This window comes from Salmo salar, chromosome ssa01, assembly GCF_905237065.1.
Source record: "Salmo salar chromosome ssa01, Ssal_v3.1, whole genome shotgun sequence".
Lineage (NCBI taxonomy): Eukaryota > Metazoa > Chordata > Actinopteri > Salmoniformes > Salmonidae > Salmo > Salmo salar.
The window spans coordinates 26,952,136-26,977,599 of record NC_059442.1 but is presented as its reverse complement, the minus strand read 5'-3'; the positions used below and the strand labels follow the sequence as shown (position 1 = coordinate 26,977,599).

At 45.9% G+C, this 25,464-nt stretch overlaps 1 protein-coding gene across 1 annotated transcript in view; it reads left to right on the top strand.

Moving 5' to 3' along the window:
• Positions 1–25,464, top strand: part of LOC106589425 (latent-transforming growth factor beta-binding protein 2) — a 152,446-nt gene that overhangs the window by 87,410 nt on the left and 39,572 nt on the right. The window contains exon 9 of the mRNA XM_014179443.2: positions 10,147–10,221. Within this exon, the coding sequence (XP_014034918.2) occupies positions 10,147–10,221 (75 nt within the window). The remainder of the gene's footprint in view (positions 1–10,146; positions 10,222–25,464) is intronic.

The following is a 25,464-nucleotide window of genomic DNA, read 5'->3' as shown; positions in this document are numbered from 1 at the left end:
CGGAGGCTGAGCAGTTGCCATACCAGGCAGGATGCTGTCGATGGTGCAGCTGTAAAACCTTTTGAGCATCTGAGGACCCATGCCAAATATTTTCAGTCTCCTGAGGGGGAATAGGTTTTATCGTGCCCTCTTCACAACTGTCTTGGTGTGCTTGGACCATATTAGTTTGTTGGTGATGTCAAGGAACTTGAAGCTCTCAACCTGCGCCACTACAGCCCTGTCGATGAGAATGGGGGCGTGCTCGTTCCTCCTTTTCCTGTAGTCCACAATCATCTCCTTTGTCTTGAGCACGTTGAGGGAGAGGTTGTTGTCCTTGCACCGTTGTCGGTGATCAGGCCTAGCACTGTTGTGTCATCAGCAAACTTAATGATGGTGTTGGTGGTGTTGGAGTCGTGCCTGGCCGTGCGGTCATGAGTAAACAGGGAGTACAGGAGGGGACTGAGCACGCACCCCTGAGAGGCCCCCTGTGTTGAGGATCAGCATGGTTTATGTGTTGTTACCTACCCTTACCACCTGGGGCGGCCCGTCAGGAAGTCCAGGATCCAGTTGCAGAGGGAGGTGTTTAGTCCTTAGCTTAGTGATGAGCTTTGAGGGCACTATGGTGTTGAATGCTGAGCTGTAGTCAATGAACAGCATTCTCATGTAGGTGTTCCTTTTGTCCTGGTGTAAAAGGGCAGTGTGGTGTGCAATAGAGATTGCATCATCTGTGGATCTGTTTGGGCGGTCTGCAAATTGGAGTATGTCTAGGGTTTCTGGGATAATGGTGTTGATGTGAGCCACGACCAACCTTTCAAAGCATTCATGGCTACAGACGTGAGTGCTACGGGTCGGTAGTCATTTAGGTAGTTTACCTTAGTGTTCTTGAGCACAGGGACTATGGTGGTCTGCTTGAAACATGTTGGTATTACAGACTCAGACAGGGAGAGGTTGAAAATGTCAGTGAAGACACTTGCCAGTTGGTCAGTGCATGCTCCCAGTACACGTCCTGGTAATCCGTCTGGCCCTGCGGCCTTGTGAATGTTGACCTGTTTAAAGGTCTTACTCACATCGGCTGCGGAGAGCGTGATCACACAGTCGTCCGGAACAGCTGATGCTCTCATGCGTGTTTCAGTGTTACTTGCCTCGAAGCTAGCATAGAAGTTATTTAGCTCGTCTGGTAAGCTCATGTCACTGGGCAGCTCTTGGCTGTGCTTCCCACTATAGTCTGTAATAGTTTGCAATTGCTGTCACATCCGACGTGCGTCGGAGCCGGTGCAGTACGATTCTATCTTAGTCCTGTATAGATGCTTTGCCTGTTAGATGGTTCATCGGAGGGCATAGCGGGATTTCTTATAAGCTTCCAGGTTAGAGTCCCGCTCCTTGAAAGCGGCAGCTCTACCCTTTAGCTCAGTGCGAATGTTGCCTGTAATCAATGGCTTCTGGTTGGGGTATGTACGTACAGTCACTGCGGGGACGACGTCCTCGATGCACTTATTGATAAAGCCAGTGACTGGTGTACTCCTCAATGCCATTGGAAGAATCCCGGAACATATTCCAGTCTGTGCTAGCAAAACAGTCCTGTAGTTTAGCATCTGCTTCATCTGACCACTTTTTTATAGACCGAGTCACTGGTGCTTCCTGCTTTAATTTTTGCTTGTAAGCAGGAATCAGGAGGATAGAATTATGGTCAGATTTGCCAAATGGAGGGTGAGGGAGAGCTTTGTACGCATCTGTGTGTGGAGTACAGGTGGCCTAGGATTTTTTTCCCTCTGGTTGCACATTTAACATGCTGATAGAAATGAGGTAAAACTGATTTAAGTTTCCCTGCATTAAAGTCCCCGGCCACTAGGAGCGCCGCCTCTGGATGAGCTCTTTCCTGTTTGCTTATGGCGGTATACAGCTCATTGAGTGCGGTTTTAGTGGCAGCATAGTTCTGTGGAGATACATCCCTGGATGTATCTCTCTGCTCCCTGTCTTTGTCTTCAGTCCTAACTCTGATTCCCATACCATTCCCACATCTTTCTCCTGTAGTTCTCCCTCTATCCGATGGCAAGGATTCACTGAACTCTGACTGATTTGGTAAGAGACATCCCATCCAAGACACTGCCAGACTACATTGTTATTTTTGGTAGTTAAAGTGTTATTATTGTTATATGGAGTGGAGAAAGCCATGGTGCAATGGGGAAACGAATGGGTGTGTGTTTTTGGGAAGGACGGAGGTTGACGTAATGGAGGTTATGACAGTGAGATGTGCTTGTCAGTCCCAGGCCTACACTGTGGAAGCCCCAGCCCTGTTCAGCCTTGTAGGATCGAATGCACTGTAAACCCACATGCTGCAAATTCCAATGCGTAATGAACTCCAGATAAAATAAGACCCTGGTCCATCTCTCCTCTCCCTTTGGTTCTTATGAGGCTGAGAGAGTGAGAGAGTGAGTGAGTGAGACAGTGAGAGAGTGAGAGAGTGACAGAGTGAGAGAGTGAGAGCGACTGCGCCGAACCTTTTTACATTTCAGGTTTGGAAAGGTTGACGTGTGTCCTCTCGCAGGAGAGGAGATGGAAGCAGTTAGAGCTGCTTGTCCCCCTGGGCTGCGAGATGAAACCTGATTGGATGAGGAAAGGCAAGTGTTAGGTATGTAGTTGACAGCTAATTTGCTTTCGAAGTATATTAGGAAACGTATCTAATGAAGTGAATCCAGCTCTTTGTAGATACAGTAGATCAGATCACTAAAATGATAGTGCCCGAGAAGCCGGTGTTTGGAGGATACATTGGCACGGTGTTGTTGTCGAGGGCCGGCTGGTCGTTCGTTCGTTCTGTCGGATCAGTTGCCAGAGACGCGACCCAGTCGTTTTTGTTCTGTATCTATGGACGCTACCCAGTCGTTGGTTCTAAAAGTTCCATTGCCATCCCGGCTGGCAACATTCTTATCCCTTGCTTGCTAGCTAGCCAACTACGGCTAACTTAGTCACGTCAAACAGTGCCTCATTTTCATTTGTTTAAGCTGTTTTCTAGTGACATTTATTTGGATATATCCATAACAATGTCAATGATGCGCGATTTTACCTGGCATAGAAAATGTGCTCTCTCGTTAGGACACTGTTGTTCAGAGGAGCTAGCCAACAACACCGCTAACACAATCACTGCAAACTAGCTGCATTTCATTTTGTTTTACCTGTTTTCTATTGACATTTATTTGTATATATCCATAAAAATGATGCCAGCTGATTCATGATTTCGACTGGCTGAGAAAAGCTGTCTGCCTGTCTGTCTCGTCCCAACTTACAACACGTTCATTTCTATAGGACAGCTGGAGATCGAATTTAAGTTTTAAAACAATGTTGCAAATGTTGAAGAGACAGACAGCAAGGTCTATACAAATTGAAGTTGAAAACCAAATGCTAGTCTAAAAGGAGATAATGTCTAGATGCTTATTATAGTGCAGATCAAGTTTATAAATTGCCTGGCTGGGCTGATGAGACAGTAGATTGCTCAGTGAGATGGAACAGAGTAAATAGGCATTTCACCGTCATAGCTTTAGCCGGTGGTAACTTGTGGAATAGACACCGTCTGGAATGTGGTTTTAACCAATCAGCATCCAGGATTAGACTCTCCCGTTGTATAATGACTGATATAGCAGTGTCTCAGACTTTTTGGAACAGGGACCAACATGCTCTGGTTTTCTACATTGATCACTTTAAGTGAAAGGTTCATCATGTCAGTTAATCTGAGGTACTTGAGAAGAGGCCACTGGCTCTGCCCTGAGTGTGACTCTTTGACCTGCTGTGAGAGTGGCATGGCCATTTCCATGACTCTATATGGAGTAGATGGCCACCCATAGTAATTCTATTTCTATGGTGCCACTAGGGTTGGGCGGTATACAGTCAGAGACTGTATAAAATATTCTCAATGGGCTCATTAGGATTTAGCTGGATACCACCTAATCGCCACCACTCCCTGTGTGTTCCATGGCTTATGTAATTCCATAAAGCATGGCTCCGGTTGTCTCCCTATCTGTCATTCCGGGAAGTCTTCCCTCCCATTGAGTCCTCTACTCCGGGACGCTGGGTTGCTTCCCAGGGAGCAGAATCAGAGGTACCTCGGGGCCCACATAAATCACAGTCCCAACCACAGGAGCCCTGGCCCTGGAGCCACTTCCTCCCTAGGCCACTGAGGTCACAGCGTGATGTCACAGCATGATGATGTCAGCCTCCTGGCCCTCTGCCCCTCCTTCCTCAACCCAACCCCGCTCCACCAGGCCCGCCCTATACTATCTATATCTATCTCTATCTCTCTCGCTCTCCCTCTCTCTCTCTCTCTCTCTCTCTCTCTCTCTCTCTCTCTCTCTCTCTCTCTCTCTCTCTCTCTCTCATGGGGATGTTATTCCTGAACATTAGATCAATAAAATAAAATGAGGAGGAGGAGAGGGCAAGTTACAAATCGACCCACATGAGATCATCCCTCCCAGTCCCATGGAGAAATATTGAATCTGCCATTAATTTAGGACCAAAGCATGTGCGTATTACTTTTTATTAGCAGTGATCAAACATTGAACACTTGTTAATGACCAAGATCAAAACCGAACAAAGGGTGTGACTTTGCTAAACATCTGCTGTGGTCCATGCCAAGGTTCCAGGCTGCTCTCTCTCTTTGCTGCTACATCCTCTCTCTCATGGTGATTAGACAGAGACGTTTCCATCCTTTGATGCGTTCTGATTCATTCTGTGTTGATTTAGCTTAATGCCGGGTGCAAACAGTGTGAATCTTTTAGATAGACAGCAGTATGGCCTGGCTGCTCACAGGTATAAATCCTAATGCAGACATAATCTATCTGTCCCAGAGAGCACCGCTGTCCAAGGCACCGTGCCAGTGAGTTGGAGGCACATGGAAATTAAATGTGTGTAATAAGATACATGTTAGGCTTGTTCATCATAGGGTATGGACTGTACCATGTCATCTCTTGGCCTTGCCCCAGTGGTAAATATTTCATATCAAGTGGCGGCAGTGGGGGATTATGGGAGAATGTGTGTCTGTTTTAAATGGGAGGTCACAACCACACCGCCATGGGCATCGTAAAAAAGGGAGGAGAGAAAATGATAAACTGTCAAACTACGAACAAAGATGCAAAATGCATCAAATTATGTTAAACACTGAGACAATTAATAGGATGTTTTTGAATAAGGATTCAATCAAGCCGGACATGATTGAGATCAATGCCTTGATCGAAGAAGCTCAATTGTCTATATAGAATGTCTGCCACAACATGGTAATTGTCGGTGCCTGTGAACACACAGCTGGGAATTTAATTTACTCAATATCAAACTTTTAGCTGGTATACTGAGTTTTTTTTGTAAGACAAAAGTTTGCTTTGCATTAGTGTGTTTATGTCTGGGGCTGATCTCATCATGGGGATGTTGATGTTAGGCTAATTCTTTACATTTTAATTATTTAGCAGACAGTCTTATCGAGAGCGACTGGACCCCCGTGGGAGTCGTTGCAAGCGCCATGCTCTACCAACTGAATCACAGGGAACCTAGGCTCATGTGGCTGTCTCATCTGATGTCCCAGCGCTTGACTGGCTGGCTGCTACTGAAGGTCTTATTTACAGGGCTAGTGATATGGGCCATGCCAGATTGGCAAACTTGGTGTGTGCCAAACAGACTTTCTGCTTTGAAAGCAAACGACTTCCCCTTAGCTGTTTTCTCTAATCAGCCGTTGGCCTGGAGGCCAGAGGGAGATGACTTCTTTCTCATCTTCATCTCAAAGGGAATGAAACAACTCCTTGTGATTAAAGAGTTGAGTTTGGTTTGCCCCTTGGGTCTCTCCATGGCGCCAGTTTGTCCCATGGCGGTTTGTTCTCAGAAAGCATGGCACTTAAAGGGTCTTGAAGGGTCTTGGCACTCATGTCTGTTGTGTTCCTATAGAATATCTAAGTTTGGAATGGAGAGGGAAGATTGTCTCCCCTTTTCCTGTGGATTGCATCCATTCCCCCTCTCTGGTCTACCCCTTCTTCTCAGGTTCTCCAGCTTGGGTTCTGGATAAGCCTGGAGGTAGGGAGTGACTGGGGGCAGGCCTCATGGGGGAGCTGGATAATAGGGCTGAGGCAGTACAGTACATTGTGGGTTCAGTACAGTGCTATGCATGTGAAGGATGTACCAATCGGACCTCTAAATAGGCCTCCACATAATGATTGCACTACATTTTCAATTAGATTTCTGTCAAGCAGAACCCATTTGACTAGCTAGACCTGCCCCTCTTCCTCCCCACTCCCCCTCTCTCTCCTTACCATCACTCCTCTTTTGTGTAACCTCTCCTCCTCTCTAAATACCCTCAGTAAACCCCCACATGTCAAAATGCCTATTTTGAAGACTATCCTAAGGTAGCTCTGACACCTGTTTTAGAGTAGAGCTTTCACTGACATTTATTTGGCTCTCAAAAGAAAGCAATGCCACCTACTAAGAAATTGTATATGATGCTTTAAAGCTTCTATATGTATCTTTTTGGGCGACCAGACCAAATTCACATAGTAATGTGAGTTATAGATCTGCCATTCATTGAAAGCAAGTCTAAGAAGCAGTAGATATGTTCTATATGCCCTATTTCTATGCTTCCTGTTCTTAAGTTTCGTTTTGCGTCTTTTACTTTCGGTTTTGTACACCAGCTTCAAACATCTGAAAATACAATATTTGGGGTTTGAAAATATATTTCACAACGGTTTAGATTAAAATTAGGAAACGTAGAATTTTAGCAATCAGGAAATGGTGAAGCGATTTCAGCATATTGCACCGTTAACTGTTTACAAACAAATAGTGCTGAATGGTTGCAAGTAAAATTCCTGACGCAATTTCGAGATGACTGTTGAAGTACAACAAATCAGTCAGGGGTGACAGTCTTTTGCAGTGAATGAATGAAGGGGGATGCAAGTAAGGCCAACAGTCTGTGTCCCTGTGCTTCTTCTTTGTAAAGCACAATGAATATGCGCCAGTCTGGTTTCTCTGTCCCAGCATCCATGTAACCAGGGGGAACACTAATGATGCAGCAAGGTCACTCTTGCGTTCGACTGCTTTGGGATCTGTGACAATGAACATTGTCTGGGTCAGCATGACGGCATGTCAAAACCATTCCACAGTGGCATTCTACCCACAGTAGGTTACAAAACATCCTGAACTAGGACATATGCTAGATACATAGCCTACAATACATTTCGCTCTTTGGGTATGTTTGTTGTCGATTGCACTAGCCTATAACTAGGGCCCAGAGTTTTTCCTGGTAAGGTAGTTAGGCAAAACTTTTGGTCCTATTTATGCAGTACATTTTTTGTTTGCCATTGTCTTTAGCAGTGGGTTGACCTTAGAGATGATGACTTGTCATCTCAGGTAACCTGTGGGTGAAGCTACTTCAGACAGACCTGCTCTCCTCTGTGTTCCCTCTAGCCTCTCAGTACTAATAAGCTTGACTGGGAGGCCCGCCCCCTGCCTTGGCATGTGCTCCTGCAGTCACTCAGGGCAGAATCTGATCCTGTCCTCATGGGGGGTCGTACCTGCACCACCCGCTGCCCCGTCACAACAGCTCATTATACAGAAGCATCCCTGGGGATTCCATGTACGCAGGACGGGGCGGGCAGACAGGAACAGGCACTTCACTTTGACACGATTCTCTCCGACCCAGCAGGGGAGCTCCCGTCTGGTCTGACCCACTTCTGATCTGCTGTGTGAACCTTCAGGTACTTCCACTAGCCCTGCCTGCTCCACAGCCCGGAACTCACACTGTTAGACGCTCACAACCACTCAGAACACAGATGGGATAACATGGAAAATGATTAAACACCATAAATAAGATTGTAGGTACATTCCAGGTAGACAACAAGACTCCACCCTCCTCATCCCTACGATATTGATAGCCTGTTGATGAACTGAGGGTCACCAATCCCACAAACGGAGAGAACCTTTGCAGCTGGATCTGGAATCGGAATTCCACCTCATTTTTTTCCAAATAAACAGCTTTTCACCTGTGTATGAAGGAAAAGGAAAATAAATGATGGGGTTCCCAAACAGAGGAAGAGGAGGGCTGACTGCAGGGTCTCTGTGTGGTGTGTGTCCGACAGTGCTTCATGGTGAGGTAAGGGCAGATGTGCTGATGTGGCTGAGGGGATGCCGGGCCTGTTTGCATGTAAGGGGCTCTTGTCAGGTCCTGTTGACCCACTGTCTACTTGCCTGTCAGACGGCCTGAGTCACCACTGTCTGACTGCCTGCCTGCGACACCGCTGTCTGTCAGACTGCCTGCCTGCGACACCGCTGTCGGTCAGACTGCCTGCATCACCACTGTCTGTCAGACTGCCTGCCTGCATCACCACTGTCTGTCAGACTGCCTGCCTGCCTGCGACACCACTGTCTGTCAGACTGCCTGCCTGCGACACCGCTGTCTGTCAGACTGCCTGCCTGCGACACCGCTGTCTGTCAGACTGCCTGCCTGCGACACCGCTGTCTGTCAGACTGCCTGCCTGCGACACCGCTGTCTGTCAGACTGCCTGCCTGCGACACCGCTGTCTGTCAGACCGCCTGCCTGCGTCACCACTGTCTGTCAGACCGCCTGCCTGCGTCACCGCTGTCTGTCAGACCGCCTGCCTGCGTCACCACTGTCTGTCAGACCGCCTGCCTGCGTCACCACTGTCTGTCAGACCGCCTGCCTGCGTCACCACTGTCTGTCAGACCGCCTGCCTGCGTCACCACTGTCTGTCAGACCGCCTGCCTGCGTCACCACTGTCTGTCAGACCGCCTGTCTGCGTCACCACTGTCTGTCAGACCGCCTGCCTGCGTCACCACTGTCTGTCAGACCGCCTGCCTGCGTCACCACTGTCTGTCAGACCGCCTGCCTGCGACACCACTGTCTGTCAGACCGCCTGCCTGCGTCACCACTGTCTGTCAGACCGCCTGCCTGCGACACCACTGTCTGTCACTCTCAGGCCTCCAGATCAACACCCTGCAACACCCTAGATATTGATGGTACTTATGGAGCTCACATATACAGTTTGTCATACTGTGTACGTGTTTCAAGCTATGAATGAGCGTGTGTGTGTGTGTGTGTGTGTGTGTGTGTGTGTGTGTGTGTGTGTGTGTGTGTGTGTATAGACAGTATATGTTGGAAGATTTTTATCAGATGAGATCTCAATATCCTTTTCAAAGCTTGTGTTTGGCGCGATCTGATGAACTGGAAAAGACAAGAATGGTCTGGAAGTCACATGAAGTCAACATTTTTTTTTACTCTTCCACTGGATGTAAAGGGAGTGAATCCATTGTACTGTCCCATCATGTTGAAATGAAAAAGACACCCTCGCCAGACTACTAAATTATGAGGAGGGCCATTCTCCTTTTAACATGTGTCTGATGATATTCTAGGAGGCACCTACCTCAATCCCACCTCACCCCCTTCCCCCTTTCTCTACAAGTGACGTCTCAGTGATTGCCATCTGATATTGAGAATAGCCTCCTTCCCCAGTACCAACAACTTAAGGAGCATGCCCTGCCCTGACTGGGTGCCGAATGAATAATGACATCATGTTTTCAGGCCTCAGCAAGTGTATGGCTGCGCTGGGGGCATGAATGGACACAGAGTGTTATTCACAACGCCACTTCTGTGAACCTCTAAAGTACCCTGCTGAAGGACATGCTGCATGAGGAGATTGTTATTGTTTTAGTAGAACAAGCAAAAAGAGATATACGCAGCACCATTGTAAGGACCCCAGTAACTGGATTTTTGCCATGGTTAGTGACACAGGTCATGGCTGTGGCATGTGTTTCTTCGAAACAATGTATGATGTACTGGCTCTGTTTTTCTGTGTATGTGTCCCCAGGGTCTATGTAATATGATTATTAATGATGTGTGGTGTTGTTGATGATTGTGTGTGATGGCAGTACTGTCTTATAACTGTGGTTGATGGGGATCCATTTACATGGCAGCGTTGTGGTGTCCCGCAGGGCCCAGCTGTGGGTCCCCATCTAATTTCTCCCCCCGCTAAGCTCAGCACATCTGTAACATATGGTCCCCTGCTAGACATGAACCATCCCTCTCCCTCCATCTGTGTGTTATGGATGCAATGCTTTTTAAAGTAGACAAGCAGAATGTGATGTCTCTTTCTCTGATCAGTGCTTTTTCTTTTTTCTTTTATCCCGCAGCGTATGCAGTGATTGCGAACGGCCAAGTGGAATGCCCCAAGGGTTACAAGAGGGTGAACCTGACTCATTGTCAAGGTAAGGGGACGGAGATGATTGAGATGAAGAGGATGTCCTGTTGTTTTGCTTTGTTTAGTAATACCAATAGCGCAGTGGTCACCAACCTTTTCTGTGTCAAGCTCACTTTCACAGTCAAAAAGCAAGCTGAGATCTACCGCTCAGAATTTTTTTTTAAACATGACATAACATTACCCTAATAATAACAGTTCTGTAGGAATGAGGTTTGTGCAGTAGGCCTAATACATTATCACAGCATATTGGCTGTATGCCTGGCCTGCCAATATTGTTCTTCTCAGACCATATTATATCTCAAACTTGAGTTTTGATAACAAAATATCAGTTGGTGTAGCACTTGCGAGGCAACGCTGAGCATAAAATGAAATCATTTGCTAATAATTAGCTTTTTATTTGACTGAACTGATGGTACCTGCTTCTGATGGTCATGGTGCTTTCAAGACAACTGGGAAAAAACTAGGTCAAATCATGATGCCAGTGATCTTCAGGTCGAAAAGTCGGAGCTATAGAAAGATGCCAACAATTCCGAGTTGGATGACCACCCCGCCAAAAAATCCCAGTCGGATCTTGTTTTTTTGGGGGGGCGTTCCAAGTTGTCTTGAACACACGGAAGTTGTAAGTCGGAGATTGCTGAATTCCCAGTTGTTTTGAACACGTCATTAGTCTCAGCAGAGGGAGGGAGAGAGCAGCAGAGGGTCCGCCTCTCACGGTCCCTACTCTCTCCTTTCGGTGAGACTGACCAGAGAGAGGAGACACCGTCTTCCACCGGATGGCAAAACTACAGTCGCACCTGCACAAATTCATGTAGTTCCTATGACCAGAGAAAGTGAAATATTCCTCTATATTAAAATAGACACGACCAGCTGCTAATAATAATATAAAACGCAGGGGTATCGATACACTTGGCTACTCATTTATTACAGCTGTATTGCGAGTGGAAGTAGGGAGAAGCGCGTTTTATGTTTTTAATATGTTGAATAGTGTTGACAGTGATAAATAAAAACTTAGATATGATCTCACTCATAAAAACAGCAGTTCTTTGCTGTATTCATTGACATTTTCTCTCTGGTCATTGTTTTAAACCGGGATGCTGGCCTTCTAGGCAGAGTTCTTCTGTCTAGTGTCTATGTTCTTTTGCCCATCTTAATCTTTTATTTTTATTGGCCAGTCTGAGATATGGCTTTTTCTTTGCAACTCTGCCTAGAAGGCCAGCTTCCCGGAGTCACCTCTTCCCTGTTGACATTGAGACTGCTGTTTTGCAGGTACTATTTAATGAAGCTGCCAGTTGAGGACTTGTGAGGTGTCTGTTTCTCAAACTAAACACTCTAATGTACTTGTCCTCTTGGTCAGTTGTGCACCGGGGCCTCCCACTCCTCTTTCTATTCTGGTTAGTGCCAGTTTGTGCTGTTCTGTGAAGGGAGTAGTACACAGCGTTGTACGAGATCTTGAGTTTCTTGGCAATTTCTCGCATGGAATAGCCTTCATTTCTCAGAACAAGAGTAGACTGACAAGTTTCAGAAGAAAGTTCTTTGTTTCTGGCCATTTTGAGCCTGAAATCAAACCCACAAATGTTGATGCTCCAGATACTCAACTAGTCTAAAGAAGGCCAGTTTTATTGCTTCTTTAATTAGAACAACAGTTTTCAGCTGTGCTAGCATAATTGCAAAAGGGTTTTCTAATGATCAGTTAGCTAATCCAAGTTTATAATTTTAAAAGGCTAACACAACGTGCCATTGGAACACAGGAGTGATGGTTGATGATAATGGGCCTCTGTATGCCTATGTAGATATTCCATAAAAAATCTGCCGTTTCCAGCTACAAAAGTCATTTACAACATTAACAATGTACAGTGTATTTCTGATCAATTTGATGTTATTTTAATGGACAAAAAATTGGCTTTTCTTTCAAAAACAAGGACAATTCTAAGTGACCCCAAACTTTTGAATGGTAGTGTATGAAAATAAATTAAAAGCTGTGGACAAGGACACTTTATGCTGTCCAAAATGGTGTCAAGAGTTGCCAGCAAACGCAGTAATTAATCTAACTTTTTCTGATCACTTCAAGATGTTCTCCCCTAACAGTCCCTAATTTTTTTGAGGCAGAAAAACCAAACTGACAGATATTCACAATATTTACTGGCCAGCTTCAAAGTCTTATTCCCATTCTGCTGGAGCTCCATTCCCAAAAATCGTTTTGAATTTCAGCCTTTAGAACAACTGCCAAGGATGCAAAACGGAGATTCTTCTGGGATTCTGTCATTATTATCAAGCAGGTGTCCTCCTTGCCAAAGTGTGATTCCTCACAGGAGGAGAAAGAGTCTTGTGTCATATTGTGTGTCTGAGCACAGACGTGATTCGCCCTGCTCTCTCTTTTTGCTCCTGGTGCTGGGCTCGGGAGCGTACAATGGGCCTCGCGTCACAGATAGAATGGCCTCTCAGAAACACAAGCTGTTTTGTGACCTCAGGACAGGCCCGTGTCTTCCAAACACTCCAGAAAAACACTGTAGAGAAACTGGTTCGGCTGGAGTCACCTATAGGGCTTCTAATGTAATGGAACATCTATGGCCTCACTGCCATACGTTTATTATGGGCTGAATCATTTATTTATTTTTTTAACCCCGGTCTGAGATATGGCTTTTTCTAGAGAGAATATAGGCAGGAAGACAGGCAAGCATTTCCATATTGGGCTTTTGAGGAAGAACACGTTGCTGTTCAGCTAAGGACAGGTCAAGTTCTTAACTGAGAAACATGCATCTCCAATTAATAGCAGCTTTGGAAAGGTTTGGAAAATGATCACTCACTATTCCCAAGTCCTCGAATGGATGGGGTTTTTGCCTCATGACTTATGTTTAGTGTCTGATTCAAAACATTTAAACAGCTCTGTCTTATTTGACAGAGAACCTCCCAGTCCCCACTCTAGCAGTACTCAACAATAATCCTGGATATTACTGTTAAATAAGGTATGGCTAGGTATTTCCTTTACAATGCCAGTAAATAATTCTCATGGTTGTTTATGTGAATCCTCTACAAGCTTATTTTGGCCCTCCAGTCATAAAGTAAGACATTACAGGTCGGGTGAGTTCAGGACAGGCAGGTTGTCAGTTTAAGCTCAATCGGGACTCTTTGGATGGAGTCATCATTCTGCGTCAGTCATGAGAAACCTGTCGAGGAGAACTCTGATGGACGTCTGTGTGTTCCATCTGTGCCGTGTGAGTGAAGTCAGATAGGTGTTGAGATTAGTGGAGGTCATGACAGGCTTTCATTCTAGTCAGTTCCAATTCCTTACCCTCGACCAGACTGTAGCACTAAGACTAACCTGGAATCAACCTGACCCTGGACTACAGACCCCATGTGATGAAGAAAGGCTGAGCCTAACGTTGAACTTCAGCCTTCAGCTCAACATCCAGATAACATGCAGCTTAAACTGTTCTCAAGTAGTCCCTATAGTCCCACAGCGCCTCCACAGCAGTGTTATTGTCTCTCTGAGTGGGAGGTAGCAGAGTTACGTTTCCCCAAGAGACATGATTTGGTTAGAGCTCACAGTGTATAACCCCATGACAGCAGTTGTCCATTGCATCTTCTTTATGTGCCGCGTGGCTCACCCAAACAGGAAATATTGTCCGCCCATTTGCTTACAATTGAGTCAGCCTGTTTACATCATTAATAACAGAGGGGCTGGGGAAAGGTCATGAGCTAACGTTATGACCTTGAACTGGTTCCCTTTTTAATCCCCCATACCAACACACATGCATACACACACACACACACACACACACACACACACACACACGCGCGCGCAGCGACACAGACACACAAACACAAGCACAAGCACACACACACACACACACACACACACACACACACACACACACACACACACACACACACACACACACACACACACACACACACACACACACACACACACACACACACACACACACATGTATACAGACACACAAAGACAAGCACACAGGCACGGACACACAGACACACACAGGCATGCACACACATACATACACACACACAGACACACACACACAGCGAGAGAAGGAGAGGCCTGTACTCTCATGATAGTTTTGCTTTTCCTCCCATCACTCCCCAGACTTTCCCTGTTCCCTTATAAGCTATCTTTTTCCACCGACCAGCACAACAGCAAAACAAGAGCAGATTCATTATTATTGGGAAAATCTGCCATGGCAACTTGTCAGGTTCCAGTCATCACGGCGATGGGAAAAGGCCTAATGGTTTACTGTTGTTCAACACTATAACCGCCATAGGCCAACGGACACTGATGTTTGATTTTGTAAATAAAAAATATCAGCCCAAAAAAAGCTATGTCCTGCTTCTTCCCTGACTTTTCCTAAATGTTTGTATTTTACACTGCTCATTTGTCAGCGTTTTGAAATCACAAACAGAAAAGTATTTAGGGCCTTTTTACCTTTTCACACCTATTCCCAACTTAACCCGCCAAGACAATGTGCTGTAGGATGTTGGTACCCAGCCAGGCGCCAAGACAATGTGCTGTAGGATGTTGGTACCCAGCCAGGCGCCAAGACAATGTGCTGTAGGATGTTGGTACCCGCCAGGCGCCAAGACAATGTGCTGTAGGATGTTGGTACCCAGCCAGGCGCCAAGACAATGTGCTGTAGAATGTTGGTACCCAGCCAGGTGCCAAGACAATGTGCTGTAGGACGTTGGTACCCAGCCAGGCGCCAAGACAATGTGCTGTAGGATGTTGGTACCCAGCCAGGCGCCAAGACAATGTGCTGTAGGATGTTGGTACCCAGCCAGGCGCCAAGACAATGTGCTGTAGGATGTTGGTACCCAGCCAGGCGCCAAGACAATGTGCTGTAGGATGTTGGTACCCAGCCAGGTGCCAAGACAATGTGCTGTAGGATGTTGGTACCCAGCCAGGTGCCAAGACAATGTGCTGTAGGATGTTGGTACCCGCCAGGCGCCAAGACAATGTGCTGTAGGATGTTGGTACCCAGCCAGGCGCCAAGACAATGTGCTGTAGGATGTTGGTACCCAGCCAGGTGCCAAGACAATGTGCTGTAGGATGTTGGTACCCAGCCAGGCGCCAAGACAATGTTCTGTAGGATGTTGGTACCCAGCCAGGCGCCAAGACAATGTGCTGTAGGATGTTGGTACCCAGCCAGGCGCCAAGACAATGTGCTGTAGAATGTTGGTACCCAGCCAGGCGCCAAGACAATGTGCTGTAGGACGTTGGTACCCAGCCAGGCGCCAAGACAATGTGCTGTAGGATGTTGGTACCCAGCCAGGCGCCAAGACAATGTGCTGTAGGACGTTGGTACCCAGCCAGGCGCCAAGACAATGTGCTGTAGGATGTTGGTACCCAGCCAGGCGCCAAGACAATGTGCTGTAGGATGTTGGTACCCAGCCAGGCGCCAAGACAATGTGCTGTAGGATGTTGGTACCCAGCCAGGCGCCAAGACAATGTGCTGTAGGATGTTGGTACCCAGCCAGGCGCCAAGACAATGTGCTGTAGGACGTTGGTACCCAGCCAGGCGCCAAGACAATGTGCTGTAGGATGTTGGTACCCAGCCAGGCGCCAAGACAATGTGCTGTAGGATGTTGGTACCCAGCCAGGCGCCAAGACAATGTGCTGTAGGATGTTGGTACCCAGCCAGGCGCCAAGACAATGTGCTGTAGGATGTTGGTACCCAGCCAGGCGCCAAGACAATGTGCTGTAGGATGTTGGTACCCAGCCAGGCGCCAAGACAATGTGCTGTAGGATGTTGGTACCCAGCCAGGCGCCAAGACAATGTGCTGTAGGATGTTGGTACCCAGCCAGGCGCCAAGACAATGTGCTGTAGGATGTTGGTACCCAGCCAGGCGCCAAGACAATGTGCTGTAGGATGTTGGTACCCAGCCAGGTGCCAAGACAATGTGCTGTAGGATGTTGGTACCCAGCCAGGCGCCAAGACAATGTGCTGTAGGATGTTGGTACCCAGCCAGGCGCCAAGACAATGTGCTGTAGGATGTTGGTACCCAGCCAGGCGCCAAGACAATGTGCTGTAGAATGTTGGTACCCAGCCAGGCGCCAAGACAATGTGCTGTAGGATGTTGGTACCCAGCCAGGTGCCAAGACAATGTGCTGTAGGATGTTGGTACCCAGCCAGGCGCCAAGACAATGTTCTGTAGGACGTTGGTACCCAGCCAGGCGCCAAGACAATGTTCTGTAGGACGTTGGTACCCAGCCAGGCGCCAAGACAATGTGCTCTAGGATGTTGGTACCCGCCAGGCGCCAAGACAATGTGCTGTAGGACGTTGGTACCCAGCCAGGCGCCAAGACAATGTGCTGTAGAATGTTGGTACCCGCCAGGCGCCAAGACAATGTGCTGTAGGACGTTGGTACCCAGCCAGGCGCCAAGACAATGTGCTGTAGGATGTTGGTACCCGCCAGGCGCCAAGACAATGTGCTGTAGGATGTTGGTACCCAGCCAGGCGCCAAGACAATGTGCTGTAGGATGTTGGTACCCGCCAGGCGCCAAGACAATGTGCTGTAGGATGTTGGTACCCAGCCAGGCGCCAAGACAATGTGCTGTAGGATGTTGGTACCCAGCCAGGCGCCAAGACAATGTTCTGTAGGACGTTGGTACCCAGCCAGGCGCCAAGACAATGTGCTGTAGGATGTTGGTACCCGCCAGGCGCCAAGACAATGTGCTGTAGGACGTTGGTACCCAGCCAGGCGCCAAGACAATGTGCTGTAGGATGTTGGTACCCGCCAGGCGCCAAGACAATGTGCTGTAGGACGTTGGTACCCAGCCAGGCGCCAAGACAATGTGCTGTAGGATGTTGGTACCCGCCAGGCGCCAAGACAATGTGCTGTAGGATGTTGGTACCCAGCCAGGCGCCAAGACAATGTGCTGTAGGATGTTGGTACCCGCCAGGCGCCAAGACAATGTGCTGTAGGATGTTGGTACCCAGCCAGGCGCCAAGACAATGTGCTGTAGGATGTTGGTACCCGCCAGGCGCCAAGACAATGTGCTGTAGGATGTTGGTACCCGCCAGGCGCTAATGCTTATTTCTCTCCTCACTGAATTAATGACAAATGAATGCATGTGTGATAATTGTGCACCTTACTTCACAATTGAATTTAAATTAGGCCTAACTGAATGATAAGGAGGGGGATGAGGTTGATTAATGATGATTTGTGTTATGCCTATTTGCAGTTGAAGTCGGAGGTTTACATACACTTAGGTTGGAGTCATTAAAACTTGTTTTTCAACCACTCCAAACATTTCTTGTTAACAAACTATAGTTTTGGCAAGTCGGTTAGGACATCTACTTTGTGCATGACACAAGTCATTTGTCCAACAATTGTTTACAGACAGATTATTTCACTTATAATTCACTATATCACAATTCCAGTGGGTCAGAAGTTTACATACACTAAGTTGACTGTGCCTTTAAACAGCTTGGAAAATTCCATAAAATGATGTCATGGCTCTATAAGATTCTGATAGGCTAATTTACATAATTTGAGTCAATTGGAGGTGTACCTGTGGATGTATTTCAAAGCCTACCTTCAAACTCAGTGCCTCTTTGCTTGACATCATGGGAAAATCAAAAGAAATCAGACAATACCTCAGAAACAGAATTGTAGACCTCCACAAGTCTGGTTCATCCTTGGGACCAATTTCCAAACTCCTGAAGGTACCACGTTCATCTGTACAAACAATAATATGCAAGTATAAACACCATGGGACCACACAGCCATCATACCGTTAAGGAAGGAGACGTGTTCTGTCTCCTAGAGATGAACGCACTTTGGTGCGAAAAGTGCAAATCAATCCTAGAACAACAGCAAAGGACCTTGTGGAGATGCTGGAGGAAACAGATATAAAAGTATCTATATCCACAGTAAAACGAGTTCTATATCGACATAACCTGAAAGGCCGCTCAGCAAGGAAGAAGCCACTGCTCGAAAACCGCCATAAAAAAGCCAGACTACGGTTTGCAACTACACATGGGGACAAAGATCGTACTGTTTGAAGAAATGTCCTCTGGTCTGATGAAACAAAAATAGAACTGTTTGGCCATAATGACCATTGTTATGTTTGGAGGACAAAGGGGGAGGCTTGTAAGCCGAAGAACACCATCCCAACCGTGAAGCACGGGGGTGGCAGCATCATGTTCTGGGGGTGCTTTGCTGCAGGAGGGACTGGTACACTTCACAAAACAGCTGGCATCATGAGGGAGGACAATGATGTGGATATATTGAAGCAACATCTCAAGACATCAGTCAGGAAGTTAAAACTTGGTCGCAAATGGGTCTTCCAAATGGACAATGACCCCAAGCATACTTCCAAAGTTGTGGCAAAATGGCTTAAGGACAACAAAGTCAAGGTATTGGAGTGGCCATCACAAAGCCCTGACCTCAATCCTATAGAACATTTGTGGGCAGAACTGAAAAAGTGTGTGCGAGCAAGGAGGCCTACAATCCTGACACAGTTACACCAGCTCTGTCAGGAGGAATGGGCCAAAATCCACCAAACTTATTGTGGGAAGCTTGTGAAAGGCTACCCGAAACGTTTGACCCAAGTTAAACAATTTAAAGGCAATGCTACCAAATACTAATTGAGTGTATGTAAACTTCTGACCCACTGGGAATGGGATGAAAGAAATAAAAGCTGAAATAAGCTGTTATGGGACTGTTTTATTTACTATTACTCTATTACTAATCGAATGTATTGTAAGTGAAAGGAAAACATGCTACATGTTGCAGCAGGCCTTTAGAATAATGCAAAACTTATCTTTGACTCTATCCAGCGAAGTAATGGATGGAATGGGCAATAATTATGCAAGTTACTTCAGAATCAAATTTAAATGAGGCCTAACTGAATGATGAGGTTGTAGAGGTTGATTTCATTTGGAACAACAATAGTGTAATGATGAGTTTGTGTTATGCATATTTATCAGCGTTGGCACTCATCTTAATAATTTGTCTGTGGTTAGGTTGATACCATTCTATTTTATGTTTTACTTTGTAAAAATAACTTGTTACAGGACTGTTTTATTTACTGTAACTCTATTACTAATCAAATGTATTGTAAGGGAAATGAAAACATGCTATGTGTTGCAGTAGGCCTTTAGAATAATGAAAAACATATCCTTGACTATCTAACTTAATGATCGGGAAACAAATGACACCAGTCAGCCTGAGCAGCTGGCCCATCGAAACTACACCTAAACTATACCGAAACGAATTTCACACATAATAAGAGTTAGCCTATAGGCAAAATGAAATTGACAATCTGATGAGCATATTCTGCAGGTTCTATTACACTTACCTTTGTCAAATAGCTCTCATAAATGTCAAATGTAAATAATTCGAGAGTTTAGTTTATTAATTCGACCATTTTAAAAAACAAGCACACATAAAACTTGAAAAAGCCATACACGCACATGAGTAAAATCATAGAGGATAACACACAATAAAGTCTGGGAATTATTTCTATTGTTAAATCATGGAGGATAACACACAATAAAGTCTGGGAATTATTTCTATTGTTAAATCATGGAGGATAACACACAAATCTGGGACTTATTTATATTGTTAAATCATGGAGGATAACACACAATCTGGGACTTATTTCTATTGTTAAATCATGGAGGATAACACACAAAGTCTGGGAATTATTTATATTGTTAAATCATGGAGGATAACACACAAAGTCTGGGAATTATTTCTATTGTTATATCATGGAGGATAACACACAAAGTCTGGGAATTATTTTTATTGTTAAATCATGGAGGATAACACACAAAGTCTGGGAATTATTTCCATTGTTAAATCATGGAGGATAACACACAATAAAGTCTGGGAATTATTTCTATTGTTAAATCATGGAGGACAACACACAATAAAGTCTGGGACTTATTTCTATTGTTAAATCATGGAGGATAACACACAATAAAGTCTGGGAATTATTTCTATTGTTAAATCATGGAGGATAACACACAATAAAGTCTGGGAATTATTTATATTGTTAAATCATGGAGGATAACACACAATAAAGTCTGGGAATTATTTCTATTGTTAAATCATGGAGGATAACACACAATAAAGTCTGGGAATTATTTCTATTGTTAAATCATGGAGGATAACACACAAAGTCTGGGAATTATTTCTATTGTTAAATCATGGAGGATAACACACAATAAAGTCTGGGAATTATTTATATTGTTATATCATGGAGGATAACACACAATAAAGTCTGGGACTTATTTCTATTGTTAAATCATGGAGGATAACACACAAAGTCTGGGACTTATTTATATTGTTAAATCATGGAGGATAACACACAATAAAGTCTGGGAATTATTTCCATTGTGGTCCTCTTGAGACAAGATGGCTAGGCAAGATCTAATACAGTTAAACACAGTATGGCATTGAGATAATAAAACATAAAAACAAAGAAGAACAACATCTATCTCATCGTTGCAGTTACACCGTAGGGGTTATTCATATGGGCACAGAAGACGTCAAACATGTTTTTGCTTTATTTTTAAAGCTGCCCAGAGAGGACATCATTTTTATGGGCAGAGGCAACTCATTCCACTCTGAGGCTCCAATATACAAGGCAGTACCTTTCCCAGCATTACTCCTGATCCTGTATAAGCACACATCAGCAACACCTGATCTGGTGCAGTGATTGTGTGTATCCCTAACATGGGGAAAGTAATCAGTTAGATATCTGGGTGCAGAACCAGAAATACTCCTGTAAACCAAACCCAGTCTAATCTGGGACACCCTAGCTTCAACAGGCAGCCAGTTTAGTTCCTGAAAGCAGCTCCTGCCTATGTGAGTATGTGGACTCACCTTCAATTCTACCCTGATCAGCTTATTCTGGGCTATCTGGAGCTTCCCCTTCATAAGCTTAGATAAGTCCCCAAACCAGGAAGTACTAGCGTAGTCAAAATGGCATTGAATGAGGGCAGTGGCTAGCACTTTCATGGAGTCCTTATCAAGCAGCTTGGACTTTCTAACCAAACACTTAGTCCTGGCATTAACCTTCCCTAGCACTTTATTGGCCATGCTCACACCTCCCAAGCTTCCATCTAGGATACATCCCAGGTAGCTAACAGAGGTTTTAGTAGTCAGCACCTCACCCCTTAACTCCACTCTGATTTCAGAGGACCTACTCAATTTAGGTCTGGATCCCAAAATAATTGCCTCAGTTTTGTGTGCAGAGATGGTGCAGAGATAGCTTATTATCTCCAAGCCATTTGCTAATGTTAGTGAGCTGTGTGCTAAGTATGCTCTCCAACATAGTTTTACTTTTGTGAGACACCAGAAGTGTAGAGTCATCCGCATAAAGGAAAAGACGGCAAGAACAAGCATCTTTCATATCGTTAATATACAGTAAAAACAGTAGAGGCCCAAGCGGTGCTGCTCTATTTCCAAATGTCACTTTTTCCAAGAACATCGGTGCTGTCCATGCATTCAACATATGACCATTCGCGCGGCAGCATTGGTCTGGCAACTAAGCAAAAACTAGTAGCATAATAAACGTACCAATTTAAATATGCTATTCTGTCGCCAATGGATCAATCAATCAATCAATCAAATGTATTTATAAAGCCCTTTTTACATTAGCCGGTGTCACAAAGTGCTGTACAGAAACCCAGCCTAAAACCCCAAACAGCAAGCAATGCAGATGTAGAAGCACAGTGGCTAGAAAGGCAGTTTTTCCTAGCCACCGTGAATGGGCAATAGAAACCAGATAGAAACGGATAATTGTGCATGTGACTTCAGTGAACTGAATGATGAGGAGGGTGATTTAATTTAATTGATCTGAATGATGAGGGTGAAGAGGATGATTGAATTTAGAACAATAGTGTAATTTTGATGAACTATGGGTGATCTAATTATTTTATTATGAAAGGCTGGACATGGCATATAATTTCCCCTGGGAGAGTCAACTGCGTACAACATACAATGTGTGTAGTTCACAATGGCAAGCCGAACCAAACAAATGGACGCACTGACAGCATTGCAAATGCTGCAGAATTTAGATGAATTGAAGTCGGATGGAGGATCAGATATTGAGCTTGAAATCGACGTTGCTGATGAAGAGTCTTCATCTGATTCTGAAGTTGACTTCGAGCCTCCGCCTTCGATGCCTGAGCCTCGCCGCAGAAGTCTGGGAGGCATGGCACGGTGAGACAGGAGTCTGGGAGGGATGGCACGGTGAGACAGGAGTCTGGGAGGGATGGCACGGTGAGACAGGAGTCTGGGAGGGATGGCACGGTGAGACGGGAGTCTGGGAGGGATGGCACGTTGAGACAGGAGTCTGGGAGGGATGGCACAGTGAGACGGGAGTCTGGGAGGGATGGCACGTTGAGACAGGAGTCTGGGAGGGATGGCACGGTGAGACAGAGTCTGGGAGGGATGGCACGGTGAGACAGGAGTCTGGGAGGGATGGCACGGTGAGACAGGAGTCTGGGAGGGATGGCACGGTGAGACAGGAGTCTGGGAGGGATGGCACGGTGAGACAGGAGTCTGGGAGGGATGGCACGGTGAGACAGGAGTCTGGGAGGGATGGCACGGTGAGACAGGAGTCTGGGAGGGATGGCACGGTGAGACAGGAGTCTGGGAGGGATGGCACGGTGAGACAGGAGTCTGGGAGGGATGGCACGGTGAGACAGGAGTCTGGGAGGGATGGCACGGTGAGACAGGAGTCTGGGAGGGATGGCACGGTGAGACGGGAGTCTGGGAGGGATGGCACGGTGAGACAGGAGTCTGGGAGGGATGGCACGGTGAGACGGGAGTCTGGGAGGGATGGCACGGTGAGACGGGACTCTGGGAGGGATGGCACGGTGAGACAGGAGTCTGGGAGGGATGGCACGGTGAGACAGGAGTCTGGGAGGGATGGCACGGTGAGACAGGAGTCTGGGAGGGATGGCACGGTGAGACGGGAGTCTGGGAGGGATGGCACGGTGAGACAGGAGTCTGGGAGGGATGGCACGGTGAGACAGGAGTCTGGGAGGGATGGCACGGTGAGACAGGAGTCTGGGAGGGATGGCACGGTGAGACAGGAGTCTGGGAGGGATGGCACGGTGAGACAGGAGTCTGGGAGGGATGGCACATTGAGACAGGAGTCTGGGAGGGATGGCACGGTGAGACAGGAGTCTGGGAGGGATGGCACGGTGAGACAGGAGTCTGGGAGGGATGGCACGGTGAGACAGGAGTCTGGGAGGGATGGCACGGTGAGACGGGAGTCTGGGAGGGATGGCACGGTGAGACAGGAGTCTGGGAGGGATGGCGCGGTTTGGGTAGAACAGAGATGCAGATGTTGCAGCACATCATAGATGGTACTGTTGCTCATGCACACAGAAAAGGAAACAGTAGGTGGGCTATGTCTATGGATGATCTCTAAGCATTTATTGCACTCTTGTATGTCCATGGGGCATATGGCGGAAAGAGCATGGATGTGGATTCATTTTGGTCTGATTGGTATGGGTTGGACACACAACCGCTTCAGAGAGATTGTGCGACACCTGCGGCAGGTGCACACGATACAAGGCCCATGAAAACTATGTGCAGTGCAACCGATTTGTTTGTGGGGCTTACTCACACAAAGCCCTGAAGTTGTGTGCTGATTGTGGACCCAAAGCATGAAGAGAAGACCAGATTGATTCATGTGTAAAGGCCCGGGTATTAGGGCACAATACAGGGTCCGATACAATCAACAAATGACTGTTTTTATATCTTGTTATGAATATATTTCCACTAATATTTATTTATGCAATTCATCCTTTACAATTGTTCATGCAGTTGTGCTTTTGTTTAGGAATACAACAAATCATTTTTCGTTTCTACTTTGTCAAAATAAGCTGTAACTGGACTTTATTAATTACTATATCTTGATTACTAATCAAATCTACAAATAAAGTTGATCCAATGGATTACACTGTAATGTTTTTATCGTAAAGGAAACGAAAAGATGCTATAGGACTACATTCTTTTCTAGGAATTTGTATAATTATACTAAATATATCCTTGACTCTATCTAAACAAATAACTATTGTTGTTATTTTTTATTTTATATATTTCCACGGCAACGTTCTCTAGCCGGTACTTATTGTCACACCTGCTTCTGCTCCCCCTCCCAGCTGCCCATCATTACGCACACCTGTCACCTTCGTTACGCGCATCAGCGCTTCATTGGACTCATCTGTACTCCCTCACGTTTTGATTGCCTTCCCTATGTTCCTCTGTTTCATCCCCGTGTCAGTATTATTGTCGTTATGTTTTTCATGTCCAGACACTATCCTGTCGTCTTCAAGCGTCTGTCCTTACACTTTTCGTCTGAAAGGTCAGGCAGTTCTAGGGCATCTATCATCTGTCATCTAGGGCATCTATCATCTGTCATCTAGGGCATCTATAATCTGTCATCTAGGGCATCTATCACATGTCATCTAGGGCATCTATCACATGTCATCTAGGGCATCTGTCATCTAGGGCATCTATCACATGTCTTCTAGGGCATCTGTCATCTAGGGCATCTATCACATGTCTTCTAGGGCAGCTATCACCTGTCATCTAGGGCATCTATCACATGTCATCTAGGGCATCTGTCATCTAGGGCATCTATCACATGTCTTCTAGGGCAGCTATCACATGTCATCTAGGACATCTGTCATCTAGGGCATCTATCACATGTCTTCTAGGGCAGCTATCACCTGTCATCTAGGGCATCTATCACATGTCATCTAGGGCTACTATCACATGTCATCTAGGGCATCTATCAGACATGTATCACATCTATCATATGTCATCTAGGGCATCTATCACATGTCATCTAGGGCTACTATCACATGTCATCTAGGGCATCTATCACATGTCATCTAGGGCTACTATCACATGTCATCTATCAGACATGTATCACATCTATCATATGTCATCTAGGGCATCTATCACATGTCATCTAGGGCTACTATCACATGTCATCTAGGGCATCTATCACACATGTATCACATCTATCATCTGTCATCTAGGGCTACTATCACATGTCATCTAGGGCATCTATCACACATGTATCACATCTATCATCTGTCATCTAGGGCATCTATCACACATCTATCACATCTATCACGTCATCTAGGGCATCTATCACATGTCATCTAGGGCATCTAGTCATCTAGGGCTACTATCACACATCTATCACATCTATCATCTGTCATCTAGGGCTACTATCACACATGTATCACA